Consider the following 23,414-nt stretch of genomic DNA (forward strand, 5'->3'; position numbering starts at 1 on the left):
TTTAGAAGCGCAAATAACTTCGTAGTAGACTTTTAACTCTGCTGTTGTCACAGGTACTTATTCTGGACTGACTGGGGTGCTTACCCGAGGATTGAGAGAGCACAGCTTGATGGGACCGAACGCCGCATCATCGTGGACACGGACCTGGGCTGGCCCAACGGCATCACCATCGACCCCATCAACAGGAGGGTGTACTGGGTCGACGCTCACCTGGACAGGATCGAGACGTCCGACTTCAACGGCAGGAATCGCGTCCAGCTGGTGGAACAAGTACCACATCCATTTTCACTGACTGTGGTGAGTAGGATCATGTGTAAGCTTTCACAATACAAACAAACAAAACAGACCAATTTAAGTCCTCTTGATTTACAATAGCTGCAGTAGCTAATCTGTAGGGCATAAGATATCGTCTTTCACAGTTAATCAACAATATTAATTGTGATATTCACAGCAACATGTATCTACCCTTGCCCAATTCGCTTTGTCACTTCAGGTACATTTAGAATAATGACCAAAGACAGTTAACAGGGGTGAATTGAGAAGGACTGAGCGTACATATTAACAACCTAGCATGTTGTTGATAATACATTTCCCGAAAAAGCTGTATTTGCTGATGGTCTGATTTTTCCATTCCAAGTCTCTCAAACATTTGTATAAGGAAGAAGGTAAGGATACATTGAAATCATGATATCATGCAATATCCTTGAACCATTGCTTCTGCCTTTAAAAATCATAAGATGAATTTCATGAAGAAAAGTGCCTGCCAGTAAAATTATTATTCTTAAGACACATACTTATAATAGTGGCAATTAATCACATGAACATTATACAAAATGTATGTAAAAGCAGTACTATCTTAAGATGGCTATTAATGAAATTATCTACTGACACTTAACATGAAATTTCTCTGGGGGTATCACTGATCTGAATGAAATCAATCAATAGTGTGTATGTGAAGATCCTTTACCTTAGCAAAATATATATCACAAACATACATGTAGCTTGTATTGTATTTGATGATCATCCTCTTCTTGTATTGCAGTTTGACGGGTATGTGTACTGGACAGACTGGCAGACTCGCTCCATCATGAGAGCTGACAAAGAGACAGGGCAGAATGTGGAGACCATACAGGGCAACATCGAGGGCCTCATGGACATACAGATGGTCTCAAGTCTCAGGCAGACAGGTGACTGTTGTTTATAAATGTTTATTTACTATGGCAACTTTATAGTGTTTATGCTGTTAAGAAACATTTTTTCTAAGGGTGCTTCACATGTATGTACTGACAGGTTTGCCTTCTGCTTTTGATGTCTAAATCAGTTGGGAGAGAGATTGGGTGACAGACTGAATTAAAGTTCTAGACAGGAATTGTGCATCTACAGATGTCTTACTGAGGGACAGCTGTGGTGTGAATGATGTTGGTAGCTTGAGGAATGAGTCCAATCTACTTAACACTCAGTTGTGAGAGAGAGTAATGAGCATAGAATAGGCATACTGATGATTGCCATGCTGCTTTAAGGAACAAGTCGTAACGAAATGGAAAAAGACTTATGAAAACTGAATGTGTATTTCAGGGACTAACCCATGTGCAATAGACAACGGTGGGTGCAGCCACCTGTGTTTGGCCAGGACTCAGGGTTACGTGTGTGCCTGCCCCAACATCCCAGGCCCCAGACCATGCTCCACAGGTAGGGACTGTACTCATCCTACAAGCAGGTATCATCATCATGATACTACATGTATGCAGGTATCCATGAGTTCATGCTAAAGTCCAGTCTGTTTGTCATCATGCCAAATTTACATCTGGTTACCATGAATGATGATGACTTTTGGCTACCCATGCACGATCCAAACATCTACAATGTGCTGTACAAATGATGTCGTCAGATAGATTTTATTTGTACTTCTGAATACATACATGTACATAAATATGCATGACTTTTGTGAAATTGACAAGCAAGTAATGATGAAATGTTACTTGTAAGTAACCTCGTTTAATGTCAGTCCTATGAGTTTGAATCAGATGTAACAGTTATTAGATCATGATGTCTCATATATCCCACAGTTCCAGGTGTTCCAGCAGTACCTCGTACCCAGGCTACAGTTACAGTAACCATGACACCCCAGCCTGGGGGTCCAGCACAGACACATGACAACAGAATACCTGAGGGGACAGGGGAACCAAGTGTAGAGTGAGTCTTCAACATGTGGATTCAGTTTCTTCATCTTTTATCTTACTGGGTTTTTTTTCCTTTTCCACAATTCAATTTTCTTATGGTAGATAGAAGGAAATTGTCTGATCTTTATATCAGTAAAGTGTTTTTTTTAGCTATTACTTGTGACTCACTCTTTCATAATCATGTGTATTTATTGCTTTGTTCCCTGTGCTTTATGTTGATACTGCTGATTTGTGCCCTCAGTTGTGACAACAGAATAGGAGGAGACTGCCAAGCTGAGAATTCAGCAAGCAGAGCAGAAGGTTGTTTTTTTGTTACCACATTCAACATTCTTCTTATACTACAAAGTCATCTTATATTGAAAAACACTTTACTTTTACTTCAACTACATTCAATATTCTGTTTCAAAGATATCCGACTTATCTGTGTAGAGATGCCTTTTGTGTTTTCTACATAATACATTTATAACTGTATGTGTCATCAAAAAAAATTTCTTGTCTCGTACATTAGACGGTGATATTCACCCAGCATACATAGTCCTGGGCATCATACTACTGCTGGTGATCATTGCAGTGTGCATCTTGGCTGTCTTCTTATGGAGGTATGTGGGAGCATTGATAGATAGACAGAATAATATTGTATAGGGCCAGTTGTTGTGCCAGGGACATGATGGATTCCTTTCTTGGTTAATGATTAAACAAAGACAATATGAAAGGTAGTTGTGTTCCAGCTACATGCATTAGACAAGTACGGAAATCTCACTAGTAAGTGAAATGTTAAGTGTTACCAACACTTTTACTCTCTGTATATTTTAGCAGCACCCTTCATTTTGCTATTGACAAAGTCATCAATTTGCAATTAGTTTCTTCCACTCTCCTGTGCCCTGACCACTGGTTGGACAGAAGTTGATGTATTATGTACAACTTTTTCCCAGAAGACGGAAAAGGCGACAGGCAGCTAGCGACAGCACCATGACCTTCAGTAACCCCGTGGTGTACAGAGCAGGGAACGATGCCATCGTCTCCATCGAGAGAAGAGACAGAAGATGGCTGTACAATAAAAAGGAGGTCAGTGGTACAAAGATGTGCGATGTAGTTGTAACTTGTGGTCTCTGGAGGTGGTGTTTATGGTGCATTCACATGCGGCGTACGATTATGATATCGTGAGCTGGCCAAGAAGGATTTAAGACAGCTCTCTCAGTATGCAGGACACATACTAGTACATGTCTGCCGTATCCCAAGATTGTCCTCCGTTTGCTCTTGTACCGCAATCAGACAACAAATATGGGACCTAAGAAGTGTTCAATGTTTTTGAATGTGACTGTTGTAACCCTGTTATCAGACAGACAGACCCTCTGGATTGTGTCAATGTGCATTTTTGTGATTTACTTTTTTCTCTGTAGGATCAGTTAAGAAACCCACTCATAGCAGAAGACAGTGGAGAGGAGCCTGCATCCAAACTTAGTAAAGTTAGTTTTGTCAGGGTAAGAAATGATACACTCAGTGGTGGAGGCTTCAAGGATGGGGGAGGGTGGCTTGAGAAAAAATAAAGCAACTGGCAAAAACATTGTGGCAGCATGCCTTTGATTCCTGTGATACTGCTCTCCCGGGTGTCAGGATGGTGTTGATCAGTTTCAAACAACTGGTTCTTTTGTGTGGTTGGTTGTCATTTTCTCTGTTCATAAAGCATATGATTGTGAAACACAGGGGCTGTTGACTCTTTGAAAGTGATCTAGGGAAGATCCCTGTACTGCTTTTTGTGTGTATGTGTGGCACTGCTTTTTGTTATGATGAACCATATCCCATGTTGTTTTCCCAGGACCGAGTGACCAACCCCCTCCTGAACCCCCAGCCCAAGCTGAACAACCTGGCAGCAGCTGAGGCGGCGTCCAAGCTTCTCGACAAGGAGGCGTACACCAAGGAGGACCCCTGGCAGAAAGGCAACCTGTACGTCGACCTTCCACCCAAGGACCTCCGAGACGACATAGACGTCACTGAGAAAATGCTGGCCCATGAGGCTGAAGCAGACGATGTCTGCTGCGGGTCCATAGAGAGTGATGTATGAACTGAAGAGTCAGAAGTCTATGTCTGAGAGTTATACCCACCTGCAGCCAAGGTTGTATATGATAATATGGTACTTCCACGTAAGAAGCAGGTACAGCCAGGCTCCTTCCCACTTGTAAATAGTGACTGTAAGTTGTCTTGTACATTTTGAACTTGGGAGGGAGATGGCACCTTCTGTACTCCTGTATGGCCTCTAAGAGGAAGAGACTACGGGGTGCTGGACGTTGTAATAAGACTACTGATTGTTTGATGTACAGAAATGATGGAGTGTTTATGGTACGTGCAATTGGCATTGTGCAGAGTAACAGGCCATTCTTTAGGCTGGTGCAGGACAGGCACAGGGGTAAGACAAGTCCCTTGATTTATTTCCAAACAGTGCCTTTGAGATGTCTACCATTAGTTGAAGGGAATGGGCCACTATCTGGCTATGTACTTATTCCGGGCTCAAGGCAGAGAGCAGGGCCATGTTTATGTTGAACAGTATTAAATCACAAACCAAACCAAATACTAACTCAACTTGAACTGCCTTAACATGCACATAATTAAATTTATGTAGTTGTTAGAACAATGAATTATAAAGAAGAAAGCAAGAGGATGTCTAGAGGATGTCTAGAAACTTCTAGAGGTTGACTAGTTGGATGCTGTCAACATTCTTAGACATGTGGCAGGAATAAGGAATGTGGCAAACAATTCCTAGACATACGGTGGCCCTGTCAGTCACAGAGGCAAGTGGAGGCATGGCTAGTTGTCATGTGAAAACTGCAAAATGATGCCTCCATTTGGAACTGCAGTATAAGGCCTATACGTAACAAAAGGTCATTGCAGTAGCCAGTGACAAGGTGTATGGCAACATGGATTGCATACTACACTTTTCATATATTTATATTCTTGTACACACAACATTTAGATTGGTGTACTGTGAGTAGAGAAACTTCATTCATACTGAAGAGTCTCTGTTGAAGAAATGATCCTACATTATGATTACTAACATATATTTATTTGTATCATGCACCACTTAAAGAGAAATTCCTGTTGCAACACGTGACATACTAATTATTTTTGTTGATGTAATTCTGGTCAGGTGTATCACTTATCTTCACTGAAGGAAGATGATAAGACATACAACAGCAGAGGTTGCTTGTTGGTAGCTGATCATGAATACCTGAATTGAAAAAATAATTGATTAAACTGAGTTAGCCAGTTGGCAATTGGAGCAATGCTAACAGCATTTGCATTTTGCCTGTGTTTACAAGCGTGGCAAGGTGTACACTTTGATAAAGGACTTACATCAGTCAAACAGTTCCAACATACTCCAGGCATGTGCCAGGGAACATTTTACATTTGGTGACAAAAGTATTTGAAAGTATCTACATGTATCATCTTGAATTGCATAGCATATTGATTAACTCCCACAACAATAGGCATGCCTCATGTCCAAGCCAATGTTCTGGTTGGTTAGTTCTCCGGCATCACACTGCCATATGGAACAATTAAGTTGACAGTTAGTTATGAAAATATACCTCTTATTTCTTGTTGTAAGTGCAACATTAATTGCAGTAAGATGAAATGCTGATATGCTACAATGTAGTTTGTTGTGATAGATAAAGTATAGCTGGTATCTTCTCAACTGTGAGAGATGGAGAACAGGTATTATGGTTCCTTTATTTCTTTATTACATACATGTACAGGATGTACCTTTTCCTTTGCATGACATATTGTACTATACAACTGCAAAGCCAGACAGGTTCATAATTATAACTCAATATTTAATTTTGTAGAGTATGTCTTTACTTATCCACACACCATGAGCTTACCGGTACATTTGTTTTGCAGTAATGTCAGCAAGAAACATCTGGGAGTCAGATAAATCCTTTTCTACTGAAATTTAATTTTGAACATTTACTTATTGTGTAAGTTTGCACATAGACTTGTAATGGATGTATGTGTCCTTGTTGTACAGATATTAATGATTTATTTTTCTATATGGATGTTGTAATGTGACTGATAACTGTGAGAAATAAGGACACCGTTAGCTTGTTCTTTAGTAGAGTCTTTGAACCAGGGCCACTTAATTTGTGTGAAAACATCCTTTCATCGAAATATGTCTCAATTATGTGACAGCAAAGACACAAGTAATGTCTAAAAAAAAAAGGAAGTGCCCTGAGCAATTCTTTGTGTTACTTTTTATTATTCTTCTGTGCCCTTAATGTTTTCTGGCTACCACTTTCTTTTCAAAAGCTCTCATTCATGCCGATAGATGGAAGTGCACATTGATTGATCTATTTGCTGATGTGACAGTTGATGTGTAGGTGGATATGGGCTGTCTCATAGTAATTCGTGACATTTTATGTTTAGAATGTGCCCTTTAGAGAGAGTTGAAACCAAGGGTTTAAAAGATATATTTTGCAACATTGCACCAGTGACTGGAAAACCAGGGTTGTCTCTCTTTAATTAGCTGATTAAGTATTATATTTATATATTACAGCCCAGTCTGCAGATTCTGGAGTATCCATTTTTGTACCTCATTGTTAAATTGTATTGTTTGCTGTTCTAACAGACTTAGTATATCATTAACCATGTACATGAGAATTTAATAATGTCATGTTACACCGAGCAGTCTTTGAAACTGCTTTGTCAAAGCTTTGTAGTTTTTCTTTAGATATTTTACAGTTGTATAAAGTGCGTAAAAAGTCATGACAGCAGGCACTTCAATGAATGTAACAATGTGCAAGTATTTACTAGTATTAACAAACTCCTTGGCAAGAGGGATTTTGCTCCAGAACACACTCTATGCAAGTGTGCATTTTCTTAAACACTTTTCTTAACAGATTGTGTATCTTGCAAGTTATTACATTGATTCAATTGTAGTTCATTCATTGCTATTTTGTTTGCCAAAATTATGATGTATGTAAATGTTGTAGTGTTTGTTACATGTACATGACATTAGCTCTTGTGAAACCTAAAATGGCATATATCCGACGCTGTATGATTTGTTTTGACCAAGAATGTGCAATATTTGTATCACTACTAATTCATGATTTTCAGTAAACCGGTCTCCACTTAACATGTGGTCTTGTTCACTGTACTTAAAGCTTGGCTGTGTTTTATTCTTTATGATACTGTATGCGATATCCTGAAACAGGTTTTCAAGGTGGAATTATGCCACTTCAAATTTGCCAACCCTTTCATACATTATTTGGATTCCAAATAAAGGCTGGTATCAAAGGAAGTTAGATATGATGTGCAAAGATTCAAAGTTGAAGAGGAAGCAATATTTCTGCTGAACAAAGATATAGCATGTAGCAAAGCATTTTAAGACAAGGACCTTGTATAAGATATAACACAATCTTACATGAAATCCTTGCTTGTGTTTTCATTGAGGTCTGGTGCAAGTAAAAAGACTGTACTGGATGAGATTTGCTTTTATTTATAAGATTTAAAATTATTAATGAGGTTTCGTCATATTTCTACACTCACACACACAAAGATTTACAATGCAGTATATAAACCAATAGCAACAGTTTAATAAAACAGTACATGTTTATATTATTTGTACAATCAATTTTGCAACTTCTGCACATTAAAGTAGATTTCCACAAAAGTATTAGCTTAAACAGCTAAATATGATAGATACATGGGTCTGACAGTTCAGTCTGTAATTAAAGATTTGTGCAATTCGCTTTGATGAAAAACAGCATGTAAGACATGTACATGATACAATGCTTAACTTTCTTCCAACACCAAGGTATACACTGATCAAATTTTCAACAACCACTGTCTCCTTTATGATCTACATACATACATATATATACAGATTACCAATCACTTCGGAACGTAAACCTACGATCGCGCAAAAGTTACAGACAGCCCCGTGATCTTATTAACATGCAACCTTGCAATATGTGACGTCAGCAACTGGTCACACGTGCCAGGCTGTAAACATGTTATGAGCATGTTATATTTGAGGTACATGTAAACCATGAATTTTCAGTCTAAAAGCATCCTCAGTAGACCTCACAGTTCCTGGATGTATATTGTGTACAAATGCTGTCCCTGGTGACCTCTGAGAAGTTTGACCCAGAGGTCAGCCCCGCCCCCTCCGCCAGGTTTCTCAGGTTACAATAGTTGGTTCCAAAGTCCAGGTACGCATACCACACCCGCGAGGTAGAGAAGGCCTGAAAAATAACAAAGATATCTCTTACAACAATGCACCAGATGTCTCATAAGGAAAGAATTTTACTACTTGTTAGAAATCATTCTACTTGTTAGAAAAATACAGAGTACAGTCAGACCTGTGCTGGTAAGGCCTGTGCTAGTTGACCACCTTTGCATAAGGATCACCTGGCCATACTTTATGGTGATCCCTTAGATTATATTTCCCATTGCGCTGATCCAAGCATTAAGAATAGTGACTACAATGGCCACTTGTCCACTGTCGGACCATTTTCTCCAAGTCCCTTGAGTGATCACCTAGGGACTAAGGGAGGGTTCTTTTGTAGATATTTTGGACTAGCGAGCACTGAAGCCTCTCAAATAGCCTTTCCTCCTTTTTTAGAGGATTTCAAGGACTGTTGATAATAGCACTGTCAAGATAGGATTCATTGGTCATTCTTTTGGGGTACCTCTGAGTTTGGGGGGGGTGGGGCATCTAAAACGACCTGTCTATGGGCATTCTTACTCAGTTGGAAAATGAGTAATGTTCAAACCCAGCAGCAAACTGGGAACTATTTCACTGTGTTTAAACTTGGCCTTTTAATAATGCATACTGCGCCTATTACTGGTTACATTTATTATGTTTCTGTTTTACCTTGACACTGCATGTAGTCTGAGAGTCCTGGGGGTCCATGAAAGTGAAGGTCATGTCATCAATGTAACCACGTACAGGTGTTGTGTGGGTTCCCTTCAACTCTGTACTGGACGAACTGATAAACTGCAAAAACAAATGGGATCACACTTTTAGCCTTTCACTACAGATGTCACAGTGGTAATACCAATTGATTTTACGCAGTAATTTTAAGCTGTTGTGTTACGCCAGTGTGGTTATACTGGCTTAATAGATACAGATATAGAATACGTGCTCGGCTGGTTAGTAAATCAGATCTCAACTTTCCTGGATTCTCCAGCCACGTAAACTAAAGTGTTTCCCATGCAAAAGTAGGAAAGAGGACTATGGCATTTTTATTGTGACCAGTAACCCAGGTATACAAATGCATCTTTACACACATCTATAACAACTCTCTCACTTAAATCAGTGCTTCATTGATTGACAATATTTGCAGCTGTACCGTATACAGACACTTCTGTCCTCCATCCAGACAGTTGTCCCTAGACGTCCACTCCTCCATCTGGGCTATCAGACTGGTGTTTACAGATGAGCAGTTCTGGGGGAAGGCCCTTGGGGAGGAAGAATGCAACCATCAGTGAGTGAGATGCTGATTTACACAGTTTGATTATTTATAACTATACCTTCAGAGCTCGGGTATTATGTATTCAATTTAATTAGCCCTTATCTATTCTTAATAGCTCATAACAGCTAAGGTTAATATAGGTTAAGAAATCATCCCATAACATTACCTGAGGTGCCTTCCTACATTCAAAGTTTAAAGGAGGAGGGCGGGGACTAATATAAAACCCAGGAGCTTACATGACACAACTAATGTTTGCATAGATATACATTTAGACATATAAGTCTCACCAGTTGATGGTACAGGAGGCGTGGATGGGGTAACCAAAGCCGAAGTAAACAGCTAACAGCACAACAAACACCAGGACAATTATCACCACAGTGGCAATGGAACAACACTTACAGGTGCAGCATCTGAAACAAACAAATACAGCTGCAAGCACTAGTACTGTAACAATAGTATCTAACGTTACATTCTCATCATAACATAGTTCGGAGTGGAAGACATGCCATGTGCTGAATGCAGACTCATACTCAAAGTGAACACGTAGGAGCTCGTGTAACGTTACATGTGTTGCACGTAACGTTAATGTTAACATTATTAAACGTTACAGGTACCTACCTGCAACACTTGCTACATCTTCTAGCCTCACTTACATCACATCCCTCGCTGCCAGGCAGCCCTTCGAATGACTTATTCCTAAACATTGCCTATATAGGTAAATAAAGCGTTCTATGGCATCCAATGATGTTTGCAAAAGGTGATCATAACAAAGAGCTAGCCAGCCGTTGCAAAATACAGAAGGGTCATAAGTCACAATGCATAGCACTTCCGCAACACGAGCATCCCCTTGCGGTATTATCTATAATGCAGTCGTTGTAATGCTACTATGTCGGGCATTCTTCATAATCTCCAAGCAGATTTAACGATGGTATAGGACAGTGTCAAAAGCCGAGCAAGCAGTGTCCATTAGCTGGTGGCAATCGGTGTTTCTTTCAGATGATGATGATGATGTTTTTTTCAGTTGGGATTCCAACTTATTTCTTGGTGTCATTTCAAATTTGGTTGCTAACGTTATATGCATTCCCAAGGCAGGGCAAACACAACAAATACAAAAGGGTGATTGCTAAACATCACATCAATTGGTTTTTGGTGCCTGTCTTTGTAAGATTTAAATACCTCGGTTTTGTGTATGTAACATTGTTTGTTATATATTCCAAAAAATCCCAAATGTGTTTGATGATATTTTGATGAGTTTCTTTATCGCCCTCGTGCCTTGCCATGATGAACAGACAAAAGTGAGAAGAGATGCATAGACATCACGTAGATAACGTGCGTTTGTGCAATTGATCATCGATACGATCATTGTAATGGGATGAAGTAGAGTTCAGAAATAGAACCCATACACGTGGGTCAGCTGCATGCTTCCCATGGCCTTGGCGCGCGATATAAAGCGTCCTATTCGGAACGGCTATACACACACCACGTACATAAAGTCTGAATAGACCTGGCGACAATGATGTGGAAGCTCTTCATTTTTGTCGCTGTGCTCAGCACATGGCCGACATCCTCACAAGGTTAGTGCATTGTCATTATTGGAAATGTCGCGTCGAGCGACACAAATACGACACGAGACTTCAAAAGCTTTAAACTGACATTCTATTTATATGCACTGTTTATCGTTTGTACAACTTGGTGTGCGGTAGCTAACCTGCAACCAAATTTTCCAAGCTCTTAAGATAATACTCGTCTTCTGGAGGGAAAGACAATTACCATAGGCCAACCGGTACGTGAAGATGTTGGTCACATGCTGATAATAAGAATTTCTGTAATAAGAATTTCTGTAACGTTAGATGTTGTGATCTTGTCGCACAGATCGCACAAGATCCATCAACTTTACGCTTATTGACTTGCTTTATTTTCAATTTTCACAAGGCGAAAAAGAGTATCTCGACTCTGTCGACGGTTGGGACTTTTTTAAGGTTCCTGCAACAGGGCCGATGACCAATGCCAATGTCAAGGCCACGTGTGAGTCCGAGGGGTTGTGGCACCCGTGCTACTACACCGGCCAGGGGACGTGTAACGGCGTGTGGGCATCTGAATGCATCAAATATGACGGCTCTACTAGCGGCAGCTGTCGTACCTTGAGCGTTCTCTCCAACGTGCTGTGTGGGACTGCTGATCCGCACCTGTGTAAGGATCTTGATGACACCTTTGTGTACCAGCCCGGCTCACAAAGCGCGTACGGGGTTGACTACGACACGGGCCACTGGGGCATGGAAGGCGCCAACCACACCGACAAGTACGCTCTGTGTGCGGGTAAGTTTTGTACTTCTTGTTGTTGTTCATCACCGTTTAAGATATCTCAAGACTGGTCTGTATGCGTGGTGTGATGTGGAATGGTACCGGTCTGACCCTCTTCGTACTGGCAGTTTTCCTTTTATGCCTGAAGTGTACACATGTTCTTGCGTCTTTAGTCCATAAAACAATGTCAAAGTTCAAGTCTATCTCTTCAAGATGTTTATTGTCAAACTGTCTGTTGCCCGCCGACAGCACGCTTTTTCTGATCTGATGATCAGGGAGTGTGAGGTGGAGAATATGGACAGTCTTTATCGCTTTTGGGATTGAGCCGACGATGTAGGATGACTGGCTGTCTGTCTGTCTATTAACTTTCGTTTTTATCAATGTCCTTAGGTTTCTGCTAAAGCCAATACATACCGTAGTCTGTACGTATGATCCATACCAATACCATTCCTGATGGTTACATGCAGTTATGTCATATGTAATTAACATACAGAAATGTTGTTGTTTTTTCATTAAAAGGCCAGCACGAGTACGTGACTTCCTGGGACGGGCTGACCTTTTACAAAGTTCGTGTGAACGGGGCGATGACCAATGCCAACGTGAAGACCACTTGCGAACTGGCGGGGATGGGCCACACCTGCTGGTACACAGGTCTGGGTACATGTACGAGTTCGTCTTACTGGTCATCCGACTGTGTCAGCTTCAGTCAGCCTGGCACCAGCTGTCAATGGACTCTGAGCTTTTTCTCCTTTCAACTGTGCGGCACCACAACCGCGTACCGCTGTGATGCTCTCATCAACACGTATGTGAAATATCCCATCGGTTCATATGATAGCGCCTACGGCGTGGTAGCGAACAACTACGATCCTGCTGGATACCATGTAAATGACCAGTACGCATTGTGTGCAGGTGAGTTTCAACCATTTATTTCCCAATGACCAGATCAACGACCCTACACTAGCTATTTGTAAACAACATTTCAGATTCGTCTTAATAATTAGTGATATTCTCGAATCCACACAAAATAGTTTAGCTGATTAATATTATAAACGTTGTTTTGCTTCTTATGTGCTCTGCATCCTATACCCCCATCCAACACTAACCCAGATCAGCATGTGGCCATTTCGCATCCTACCTGTTTAACGTGTCGAAAAATTCAATTTGTCAGCCCGGCAGTGCGAGATCTCCCCATGTGTCCATGGTACCTGTGAGCACGGAGTGAAGAACTACACCTGTCTGTGTGACGCTGGTTGGAGTGGAGTTCACTGTGATACATGTGAGTGAACAGTCTTTACCGACTTAAAATGAGATGAATGATACTAGAAAGTTACCATGCAATGCCGAGCGCCCAACGCTATCAAATATAAGCTTCGATTTATAGGGAGCTGCGAGGTATACCTTCATTTCCTGGGTATCAATAATCAACGATTGGACACGATCATCAATCGCAAGTGGTAAGCTGGTGTGTTAGGCCAGCTTAAGGGCAGTTACACCAGATACAGATAAAGACACGATTTGCGCAACAGTATATGACATCAGCTTTTTTATGATAAGGATAGCGTCAGCCGTGTCCATATCTTTGGTTTCTGACAATACATGCAAAATGTACAACTGAGCCGACTTGTCTACCTCTTTGTTACCCCTTTGTAGTGATTGACAGCTGTGACAGTAATCCCTGCCTGTCCGGAGGAACCTGTGTGGATGAGGAGGACGGTTACAGCTGCACCTGTCCTCCACAAACAACGGGAAACAACTGTGAAACAGGTAGTGTATTTTTCTTAACATGATGACACCCAGTAGTATCATAGCACTCCTTTGTATTAGAAATATTCTGAATGGCATCTTTATATTAATAATTGTAATTGTTTGAGATGAATTGTGGCACAATTTGATATCCAGAAACGTGATTGTTATAAATAATGTAGGGAGATAACATAACCTTTAGACATGTTTAGAATATATTATATATTCGTCTCCTTCCATTGTAGTGCATTATACCGACAAATGCTACTGGATCTCTGACGACCGACTGCCTAACGAGGAAGCCTCCATGGCGTGTGGGAACATGGAGGGTAATCTGGCAAAAGTCAACGAACCTGCCGACCATCAAGTGCTCGCTAGCTACCTGGACGACGGGCGGAACGTTTCATTTTGGACGTCAAACAAAATTTCACCGATGTCGATGTGCGCATGTAGCGATGGCTCACCTCTCTCCGCTATTGGTAGGTCGGTTCACATTTCTCATAGAATATTAACTTTTCTCATGAAATCGCAAAACCCACAAATTCGTTTCCCTCTGCTTCCGAAAAAGAAGTCAAACCCAACCTATTTAGAAATAGCCAACACTAGTATTAGAGTAGAATATTGTTCATAACTGTCCATTGTCACTTGTATGTCTACTATGTTCATACCATGTACTTGCAATTAGCCCTCGGGCACGAACTTGCAAATAAAATTCTATATTAACGTTAGATGTTCCCGGTTAGTAATGGGAATCAATTCATACATGTATCTAGAGCATATATATACCTTAGTGTATCTATAGTCGGAGAAGACCTCACTAAAGCCCATGTTCTTTCGTTGTGTCTGTCAACAAAGTTACCTGTTACATCCTCGTATGAACTATGTATTTCAGGTGCGTCATCCTGGATGTATTCAGCTGCAAGCTTGGACATGTGCGTGTTACTCGACAGTGACCTGGGCTACACGGGAACCTACCAGCCATGTGCGGAGGAACACAACTACGTCTGTCAGTCAGGTACGTCTGATCAACTTTGGTTCACTTCCAGAAATAGACAAATGATGGGTTTGAGGAAAACATTTACACCTCTTCCATTGACAGTGTACTGTAATGATGTCAAGATACGAAAAGTCAGAGCAAATATGTTAGGACGCATTTTACGAATAATCGCCGCTGCTAAATGTATATTCCATTCTTCTTTAGAGGCTTTGACATGCAACATAAACGAGTGTCAGAACGGGGGGAACTGCTCCTCTTGTTTTGGTGATACCACTGTCTTCTGCGACTGTCCTCAAGGATTCACTGGTACCTTCTGTGAGATGAGTGAGTTTTTTCTAAGTTATCCAGGGGTGTGTTTAGATTTTGCGTTGCATGTAGCTTAAAACAAAAACAAAATGCTTAATTTTGATCAAGATTTTTACTTTATCATAGATCAAAGCATTCGCTAGGGTACGTTTACAATTTCTGTGTTACTCTCAGCCGACTGGTGCGATCCTAACCCCTGCCCACTTGACTGGAAATGCGTGAGCGAAGATGGTGGGATCCACTGTGCTGGTGAGTTTCCTATGCTCAAGGTTCGCCGTTGTGTGTAAGACTGGTGACATACGGCAGAATGTTTGTTGTATGAACCTCCTTGACTCAATCAAAACTTTCCGTTTCTTCAGCATGACTATTTGTCAAAGAAAAAGTGACAGCCTTTGCAGTTTGGTGCCATGTGTATTTGTAAAAAAAAAGAGTAAAATGAGTTTTGTTTTTCCTTACTATACAGTACCAACGGAAATGAGAGCAGTTCGTTCCAGTTTCTGCACCGCGTCCTCATGCGGCCCCGGCTGGACATGTGAAGAGGAAGGCTCTGCTGGCTACTCCTGCACCCGTGGCTAATATTCAGTCAAAACTCACACCATTATATTCTCCTCCTTGCAGTATCTACAGAATTATCTATTATATCAGATTTGCTAGAGAAGAAATAAAACAAGTTGCTGCAAACCTACTGTTGGAAATGTCATTCTTACGAACATGAGTAAGACTAATATCAATATAATATTGGCATGCAATTGACAGGATCTTGTGTTGTTGTGATATCAAATAGGAAAAAATTGTGATAAAATTTATTCGCCCATATCATGTAAATATATGTCCGATACACGTTTGAGGGATCTAGAAAGACAAGGAAATTGATTGTTACGTCACAAAAAATCGTTTTCTACTGAAGTATTTTTAAGAAAGGTATAATAAGTTGCAGAACGTATGCAATGAACATGTTGTTACGCTATAGTTTCTTCCAGATCACTTCAGTGTCACTGACGAAAACTAGTGGATGCTAGTTGAAACGTCTGACCGTTTTCAAAACCATATCCAGTTGCTTGAGTAACTACTTTTTGGCGTATCTTATAACCTGGATGTCCAACCTACATCGACGTAACGAACATGGTGTATGTGTATTTATGGAAATACGCTAAAACTTTCATTTTCTATTTCTTTTCCTTCTCAGTCCATCTTTACTAGCTATGTCTAGTTATAAATCATATTCGCTAAACAGAAATAGTAGGCGGAAGAGGCATTGTTCTCCATTCGCCATTGAAGGAGAATTATATATCCCATGAAAACGTATCACTGTACTGCTCAATGTCACGTTTTGGGCTACATCTCTCGGTAACGTTTCGTTTGATGTAACACCATCGTTCATTCAATACGGAGTCAAAGGACACGTGTCATCGCGATTCTATTTGATTTTCTGAAGTCAGTTTCAGACAGTGCCGTGTGTGTACGTGTGACAAATGTGTAAATTGGCTTCGAGTCGCAAGGTCACGAGAATTTACTCAGCTGATTAGCCAAATGGTATCTTTTTCCCGTAGCTGCAGGTGAAAAACAGGAAAGGAGGAGACCTCTCTGAGCTCCGGCGGCAGATGAAAGGTGCCGTGCCCGGTTACACTGGGGACAACGAAGTGTCAGTGGTACTGTTATTGACTGTAATAAGCTCTTACATGATAAGCTCTTCTGTGGCCTTTTCAACTGATGATCATATCACTAACCTCCTTGAGATGATGTACCATTCTTTCACCTCAGATGAGTTTCTGATGGCACGTGGTGGTTTTAACGAAAGTGACGGAGAAGATGAAAGTGACTACTAAGTATCGCGTACCTAAAGCTAAATGTTGCCTGGCTTTATAAGCAACGTCGAATGTGTAGAGAACGCCTAAAAGATGACTAGATGTCACTCAGACCAAAATAACTCAAGCTCGACACATTCCTATCTTATCGCGGGCTTCAGAGATGAAAGCGGAGTTTAGACAGTCCGTAGCAGTGCTGCAGCTGATAAGAAGTTACTGAATGACCAATGTAATCCGGTAGGACGGATGGAAGTACGTGACCTCTGGCTGAAGGTTCGACACATATCGATAGTTATCATGCGCTTCAAATACTCTTCCTGCCTACGTGCTTGTCCTTGGCATATTAACTTCTCGTTTAAATTTTGCTGATAAATTAAAGCTTAAGACTACAGAACTGTCAAATCTTTATAGAAGTTCATGTCAATAGCTATATATAGACACATGTGCCAAAATTTAAGATAATGGGTTAATCACAACTTGTATTTGCGTGCATAGTTTTTCTTAAAAATGGTAGTGGTATGGCGCAATGTAGAATCATCGCATCAAAGCTTAAAACTCTCCATTTCATACTGGCAATTACCTCGAGCAATGTTGTCTGTATGCAGTACCAGATTTACACAAGTGCCCAAAATGTTGTTGCACACATTTCATCCATTGTGATTCAGATACATGTAGGTACAAGTTGTTGCTAGTATTCCGAGATGCACACAATTCTTGATGATTTACCTCCTCAAAGTTGCGGGTGGAGTGACATACGTAAAACATAGTTCGAATAAGGTGATGCAAAAAAGTTTTTTTTGCATTACTGGCGCATCCACGTCTTGTAATTAGCCAGCGAAAGTGTATATCACCCCATAAGGGGCGGTATAGCCCCGTCGTGTGTAAGCACGTCGACCGATGATGATGAAATAAAAACACTATTGTTACATGGACGGGCGGGGGTGACCAAGACCTTCAGCTGCACACTGACACAGCACTTCGTCACACGCACATGACAGGTGGTTGCATAAAAAATAGAGCGTTCGAGAATTAGCACACAACTCTTATCCTTTCCTTTAAGTTTCACTAATCAATTGTCCAAATGGCCGAGTCATCAGTACAATGTCGGTCCACAAAAATAGCCGCCATCCCTGTTGGTCATATGTGCGGTTCCCATGGCCCTGGGAGACAGAATAAACAAATACAGCAGACGAAACCTCGCCCATATCATAGAGTCTGCCATCAGCTCGACAGACAGCAAGAATGTCAAAACTCTTCGCTTTTATAGCGGCTTTCGCCGCGTGGACAGCCTCTTCCACAGGTGAGTGTACTGCATTAGATAAACTAGAGATCAAATAGACGAGAAAGATACAAACTTACATGCTGTTGATTTTACCATAGTCTGAGGAAGCAAGACCAATGGGTCTTAAGGTAATCAATATAAAACTGCCACCGCTGTAACTAAGAAGTGTGCATGGATTTAATATGAGCCGATATCAGAACCGTTGTCAACTTAACGAGTCCAAAGATCTTGCTCCATGAAAAACAACAATGTAATAGTGCTGTACAAGGCTTAACAGCAATCGGTTTTAATGATTTGATGATGTGACATGACGGGAATACAGTTTATGATTATTAGCGGATAGAAATCTACTGTAATGATGTATATGATGGTTAATTTGTCATGGTGAAGCCATGGTATACTAACCTTTTTCATTCCCTGTGTAAATATTAATCTTTCAGTTGGTTTTCTATCCCAAAAGGCCAGCAAGAGTATCTAAGCACTATCGGGGAATGGAATTTTTACAAAGTGCCCACTGTCGGCTCCATGACGAATGCCAACGTCAAGGCGACCTGTGAAGCGGCGGGGATGTGGAACCCCTGCTCCTCCACAGGCTACGGGGCGTGCAGTCACGGTAGGACGGACTGTGTCGCGTTTGACGGCGGCAGCGCGAGCTGTCGTACCCTGAACGTGATCTCAGACCGGCTCTGCGGAACCGTCGAAGCCCATACCTGTGAACCACTGGACGACACCTTCGTGTACTACCCCGGGTGGCGGAGTGACGACAGCGCCTTTGGACTTGACTACGACACTGGCCACTGGGGCATGACTGGGGCAGACTACACCGACAAGTACTCGTTGTGTGCAAGTAAGGATGACATGTCTGGTTCTTTTTACATACGCGGAACAGGCACACACAATGTCACGACTTTGGGCTCCTAAATCAAGTCTGGCAATGTTTAATCCCGATATCTATGTAAAACATTATTTACATCAGAATTGTTGCCAGTTGATCATTTTGATTAAGATTTATTTGTTTAACTGCAATTGGTGTTAAATGATACACCATGAAAAGTGGTGGTTTATCATTGACCCATATGAATACACATCATGATATTTATAGTTTCATACACGATGCATTGACGCTGTTCACTTCATTAATGTTATGTATGTAGAATTTAGAAACGCCCCAACTCCACAGAATGAGATACAAACGGTCGGGAAAGAAATACATTTACGTGTATTTTCAAATTGACAGGTTACTTAACATGAACAATGAAAACTTTCACCAAGGGTCTTTTGCTACCCTCGACTCTAATTAACAAATCATATTTTGCATTACTTTCTCTATGGAATCTGTGAACATAGCTCTCATTCAACAAGCTTGCCGCATTGATCTGGTACAGTCACTGGCATATATAGTATAAAGCCGAAATGATACACTACATGTAACATGAGCTCTGAAATTCTAAATCTTTGTTTTATAAGGTCACCAAGAGTTCCTGACTACCTGGGATGGATGGTCCTTTTTTAGAATCCGTGCGTTGGGTTCGATGTCGAATGCCAACATCCAGGCGACGTGTGAGCGTGCGGGGATGAGCTACCCCTGCTGGTACACAGGTCATGGCTCGTGTGGTTCCTCCAGTTCTTATTGGAGGTCTAACTGCATCAAGTTCGACCATGCCGGTGTCAACTGTCAGACTTCAAGATTCCTCTCCAATCAGCTTTGTGGATCTACAACAGATTATTATTGTCAGCCCCTTAACTACACATTTGTGTACTACCCTGCCCATTCCTACAGTCACGGAATCAGCTATGGATCTTCAAGCTCGCTGACTGGAACAAGCTACAACGACATGTACGCATTGTGTGCTGGTAAGCGTCAGAATCTACTAACGTTCAGAGCTGTCATACCTTGGACACTTCGTGAACATTTCCCAGTAGCTTTTACCTCCTTAAAAAAAATTAACGGTTCTTGGTGGAAGTCAATGTGCAGATATTGGCACATCGACGCACCAAATCCGTAGTGTGTTTTTGGCACACGGTTAGACAGATTGGTCGAACAGGCTCGATGGGCGTCACTCCACCGTAAGGGAAAGTCGTGTAAAGTGCCTTTCCCAGGGGCACAACGTCGGGGCATGGTGGGAATCGAACTGTGGGAATCGAACTAGGAACCTTTCGATTCCGAGCCGAACGCTCAACCAGTTACGTCACGCCAACGCCTTAACTTTTTGAAAAGTAAGTCAAAGAACAAAGATGAGCAATCCTTGGGATATCAACAACGTCTTCAACGCATGAGTATTCTGATGGTGACCAATGTACTGTTTGTAAATTACGACATTCGTGTTATTGGTTATAGATTGTTTATCCTACGACTTCTGCAGTTTACCTGCGAAGTGATACCACTACGCATGGAGCGCAAGTAGCTAACAAAAAAATCATATGAAAGCCACAACAAATTCTTAGCTGTCACCAATGTTCTTGTCGTTCATTTATTACAGCCAGGCAGTGCCAGATCTCCCCATGTCTCCATGGGACCTGTGTACACGGACTGAAGAACTTCACCTGTCTGTGTGACGACGACTGGACCGGAGAACACTGTGATAAAGGTCAGATACATTTAGAAATGAATGACACGTTACGTTGTGATTCCACATAAATGTAGCAGGTACAGAGGATTGCATGGAAATTGACCAGGTTTTGCCTGTGGGATATCATTTCATAAAACGTTCACCATGTTTTCGTTTTTATGATAGGATTCTAGAGGCATTTCAGCATAGATGTATTTGATTTTGATTGCGAGTTACATGTAAGCTGAACTTTATCTATTTCTTAACTTGTTTCTCTACACATCTGTAGTGATTGACAGCTGTGCAAGCAATCCCTGTATGTCTGGCGGGACGTGCACGGATGAGGTGGGCGGGTACAGCTGTGACTGTCATCTTCACACGACGGGGAAGAACTGTGAAACAGGTTAGGTTGATGTGCCTTCACCTTCTTCTAGTCTCATCCTCAGCTGAGGGTCTGGTGCCATGGACTTGGAAGCTTATTTGATGTAAATGTGTATATCCTTTACTGAAACAACAGTTTCCCTACGAATCACACAATACTATGTGTTGCTATTGTTAGTATCATCTCATATCGCTTACAGATCTCTGACATATACCCGTATTATGAAAAGACCTGTAGAAGTCTATTACCCACATGATGTCAAAATGTCAATTTACAGTTTGCAAAATTGACCAACCAGGTTTTGCAAGATGAATTGGGCGAATACCGTTTGCGCAGTCTAGAAGGAACTGACAGTCACATCCTTCCACCATACCCTCCATTTGTCATTGTATATGGAGAATCCTAATAAATAAATCCTAAGCTATCGTTAAAGTTTTACTTAACAAGTGCTACACTGGCTTTATTTTCTCATTGTTCCTTGCAGTCTTGCACATCGACAAGTGCTACCACTTCTCCAACGACAGTCTGCCCTACCAGGAGGCCTCTGCTGTCTGTAACAGCATAGGTGGTTATCTGGCTGACATCAAGGACAGCGGTGATCAGCAGCTGCTCGCCAGCTACATACAGCTGGGACATGACGTCTCCACATGGACCTCCACCAGCACCGGCGTCTCTCCGCTCGGGCTGTGTGACTGTGGGGATAACAGCCCTCTGTCTGGTAACCACTTATTCATATTTACCAATCACCCATTTCTCTTCTGAGTAACTTCCCGTCTTTTTGTAAAGACAATCATGGGAAAATGACAAGAGCAAAACGTGTGGCCCAATAGATAGTTAGATAACCCTTCTTGCGAAAAGGTTGTATTACACTTTGCACCGTGGAGAAGACTGAATGTTTGCATTGTGTTTAGGTGACATGTTTCAGTTAGATTGACACAAATGACTCAATGCTAGAGAACGTTCTATTTGATCCTTTTTCAGCGACGGCTCCATGGATGCAGAAGACTGACAACATTGACATCTGTGTGCTGCTGGACAGCTCCGTGGGCTACATGGGAACCTACCAGCCATGCAAGGAGGAACACCAGTACGTCTGCGAATCTAGTGAGTTCATACTGAATTCCGCTGAGGAGTTTCCAATTTGTAGTGAGCAGATTTTCAATATTTACTGACCATCGTCTCAATGACACACTGTTGTATAGACTTGCCATACTCCTGGAGTTGAGTGGCTGCCCATCACAACAATGAAAGCCATCCGATCAAACACAATACAGGGTATGAAGTTTCAGGAAGAAGTTTCTTTGTGTACCATAACAGGAAGTCATGTCTCTATCTTCGCCTTTTTCCCAGATGTGACGTCGTGTCAGCAGAACGTGTGTCAGAATGGCGGAATCTGCAGTTCGTGTTTTGACGATTCCACTATCATCTGTACCTGTCTACAAGGGTACACAGGGGCCCACTGTGAAACAGGTAGATCTGCTCTTAACTTAAGTTTATCTTGCTGGGTTTCATAGTCGTAGTCTTTTTGTCATATAACCAGACCTAACGTACAAACATACATGTACACATATATTACAATGGTGTGCGTCAGGAACAGAAACACCTACATTATATGACGTATTTTATCTGAACCATTCTAATCCAATCCATCCGTTAGACATAATCAAACGAAATCATTTATACAAAAATTTAAGAATACAAGTACAGTGTATGTTTTTGTATAACTGTTTCTTATTCTGTATATTCCAGTCAACCTGTGTGACCCCAATCCCTGTCCGTTTGACTGGACCTGCGAGAGCCAAGAGGATGGGATCTTCTGTGCAGGTAGGGTGCCTATAGTCACTCACTCGATGTTTTGCTTATCTTTTTTGTATGTAGAAATGTCATTCATGAGTAGAATGGCTCATTCTATCGATTACATGGAGCAATTAAATAATGTTTTTAGATAAAGCTAGGGTGTGTTGTTGATGTTCCACATCCATGTAACATTATCAATATTGCGCCGAATAAGGGCACAAAGATTTTGCATATAGTTTGCTTCAATATTACAAGATTGCGAAGATAAATTTATGAAAAAGTTTAAAGTCAACTTATGGAATAGGCAGGAAAGATTCCGTTCGTATTTTACAGTACCGTCTGCGGCCAAGGCCATCAGCTCCGGCTTCTGCACGGCGTCATCCTGCGGTCCCGGCTGGAACTGCAGGGAGGAAGGCTCGACTGGGTACTCGTGCATCCGTGGCTGATAGTACCGCCGCAAGTCATTCCCACTTGGATACCCTTCACCTCCAGTGGATCATTTATTGCTATATCCTACGAAAATCGTTGAAAAATTATGTGTTGGTGAAAAGGAAAAAAGCTGACATAAACATTGAATTTGTTGTCCAATTCTTGTTTTATTAT

The 23,414-nt window shown here is 41.4% G+C and overlaps 4 protein-coding genes across 9 annotated transcripts in view; 3 read left to right on the forward strand and 1 right to left on the reverse strand.

Annotated features, from left to right (window-relative positions):
• The window catches only part of LOC118414947 (low-density lipoprotein receptor-related protein 4-like), a 66,324-nt gene extending 59,027 nt beyond the window's left edge, over positions 1-7,297 (forward strand). For 2 of the 5 annotated variants that reach the window (XM_035819292.1, XM_035819290.1), the window contains 8 exons: positions 1,043-1,187; positions 1,576-1,689; positions 2,067-2,193; positions 2,422-2,480; positions 2,689-2,779; positions 3,113-3,245; positions 3,581-3,661; positions 3,997-7,297. In XM_035819292.1, coding sequence (XP_035675185.1) covers positions 1,043-1,187; positions 1,576-1,689; positions 2,067-2,193; positions 2,422-2,480; positions 2,689-2,779; positions 3,113-3,245; positions 3,581-3,661; positions 3,997-4,242 — 996 coding nt within the window. In that variant the 3' untranslated portion in view covers positions 4,243-7,297. The remainder of the gene's footprint in view (positions 1-1,042; positions 1,188-1,575; positions 1,690-2,066; positions 2,194-2,421; positions 2,481-2,688; positions 2,780-3,112; positions 3,246-3,580; positions 3,662-3,996) is intronic. The other 3 variants (XM_035819288.1, XM_035819289.1, XM_035819291.1) reach the window with 3 other exon arrangements.
• Positions 6,470-10,446, reverse strand: LOC118414948. The gene is made up of 5 exons (XM_035819293.1): positions 10,268-10,446; positions 9,937-10,059; positions 9,527-9,635; positions 9,049-9,171; positions 6,470-8,416 (listed from the first exon to the last, which is right to left on the reverse strand). The coding sequence occupies exons 1-5, from the start codon at positions 10,351-10,353 to the stop codon at positions 8,246-8,248; spliced, it is 612 nt and encodes a 203-aa protein (XP_035675186.1). The 5' UTR covers positions 10,354-10,446; the 3' UTR covers positions 6,470-8,245.
• A 534-nt stretch (positions 10,447-10,980) lies between these two features.
• LOC118414231 (neurogenic locus notch homolog protein 1-like) lies at positions 10,981-15,668 on the forward strand. Of its 2 annotated transcripts, XM_035818133.1 has the most exons (10): positions 10,985-11,223; positions 11,582-11,965; positions 12,470-12,859; positions 13,119-13,226; positions 13,601-13,714; positions 13,939-14,172; positions 14,586-14,708; positions 14,895-15,014; positions 15,171-15,245; positions 15,460-15,668. In XM_035818133.1, the coding sequence occupies exons 1-10, from the start codon at positions 11,163-11,165 to the stop codon at positions 15,570-15,572; spliced, it is 1,722 nt and encodes a 573-aa protein (XP_035674026.1). In that variant the 5' UTR covers positions 10,985-11,162; the 3' UTR covers positions 15,573-15,668. The 2 variants fall into 2 exon arrangements, with proteins under 2 accessions (XP_035674027.1, XP_035674026.1); XM_035818134.1 differs by lacking the exon at positions 14,895-15,014 and having other exon boundaries at positions 10,981-11,223.
• Positions 15,669-17,971: 2,303 nt separating this feature from the next.
• Positions 17,972-23,399, forward strand: LOC118412871 (neurogenic locus notch homolog protein 1-like). The gene is made up of 10 exons (XM_035815922.1): positions 17,972-18,101; positions 18,544-18,930; positions 19,551-19,937; positions 20,564-20,671; positions 20,922-21,035; positions 21,499-21,732; positions 21,996-22,118; positions 22,365-22,484; positions 22,764-22,838; positions 23,145-23,399. The coding sequence occupies exons 1-10, from the start codon at positions 18,044-18,046 to the stop codon at positions 23,255-23,257; spliced, it is 1,719 nt and encodes a 572-aa protein (XP_035671815.1). The 5' UTR covers positions 17,972-18,043; the 3' UTR covers positions 23,258-23,399.
• Positions 23,400-23,414: the final 15 nt, after the last annotated feature.

The sequence above is a fragment of the Branchiostoma floridae genome, chromosome 4, assembly GCF_000003815.2.
Source record: "Branchiostoma floridae strain S238N-H82 chromosome 4, Bfl_VNyyK, whole genome shotgun sequence".
NCBI lineage: Eukaryota > Metazoa > Chordata > Leptocardii > Amphioxiformes > Branchiostomatidae > Branchiostoma > Branchiostoma floridae.

Bases quoted from the DNA above. Each gene is read 5' to 3' on its own strand.
- LOC118414948 (XM_035819293.1), bottom strand. From the start codon at position 10,353: ATGTTTAGGAATAAGTCATTCGAAGGGCTGCCTGGCAGCGAGGGATGT. The intron at 9,172-9,526 runs GTACAGCTGCAA...TTGTTTTTGCAG, and splicing joins GACAGAAGTGTCTGTATACG to TTTATCAGTTCGTCCAGTAC. The intron at 8,417-9,048 runs GTAAAACAGAAA...GTTATTTTTCAG, and splicing joins AGACTACATGCAGTGTCAAG to GCCTTCTCTACCTCGCGGGT.
- LOC118414231 (XM_035818133.1), top strand. From the start codon at position 11,163: ATGATGTGGAAGCTCTTCATTTTTGTCGCTGTGCTCAGCACATGGCCG. The intron at 11,966-12,469 runs GTAAGTTTTGTA...TTTCATTAAAAG, and splicing joins CAAGTACGCTCTGTGTGCGG to GCCAGCACGAGTACGTGACT. The intron at 14,709-14,894 runs GTACGTCTGATC...ATTCTTCTTTAG, and splicing joins CAACTACGTCTGTCAGTCAG to AGGCTTTGACATGCAACATA.
- LOC118412871 (XM_035815922.1), top strand. From the start codon at position 18,044: ATGTCAAAACTCTTCGCTTTTATAGCGGCTTTCGCCGCGTGGACAGCC. The intron at 19,938-20,563 runs GTAAGCGTCAGA...CATTTATTACAG, and splicing joins CATGTACGCATTGTGTGCTG to CCAGGCAGTGCCAGATCTCC. The intron at 21,036-21,498 runs GTTAGGTTGATG...TGTTCCTTGCAG, and splicing joins GGGGAAGAACTGTGAAACAG to TCTTGCACATCGACAAGTGC.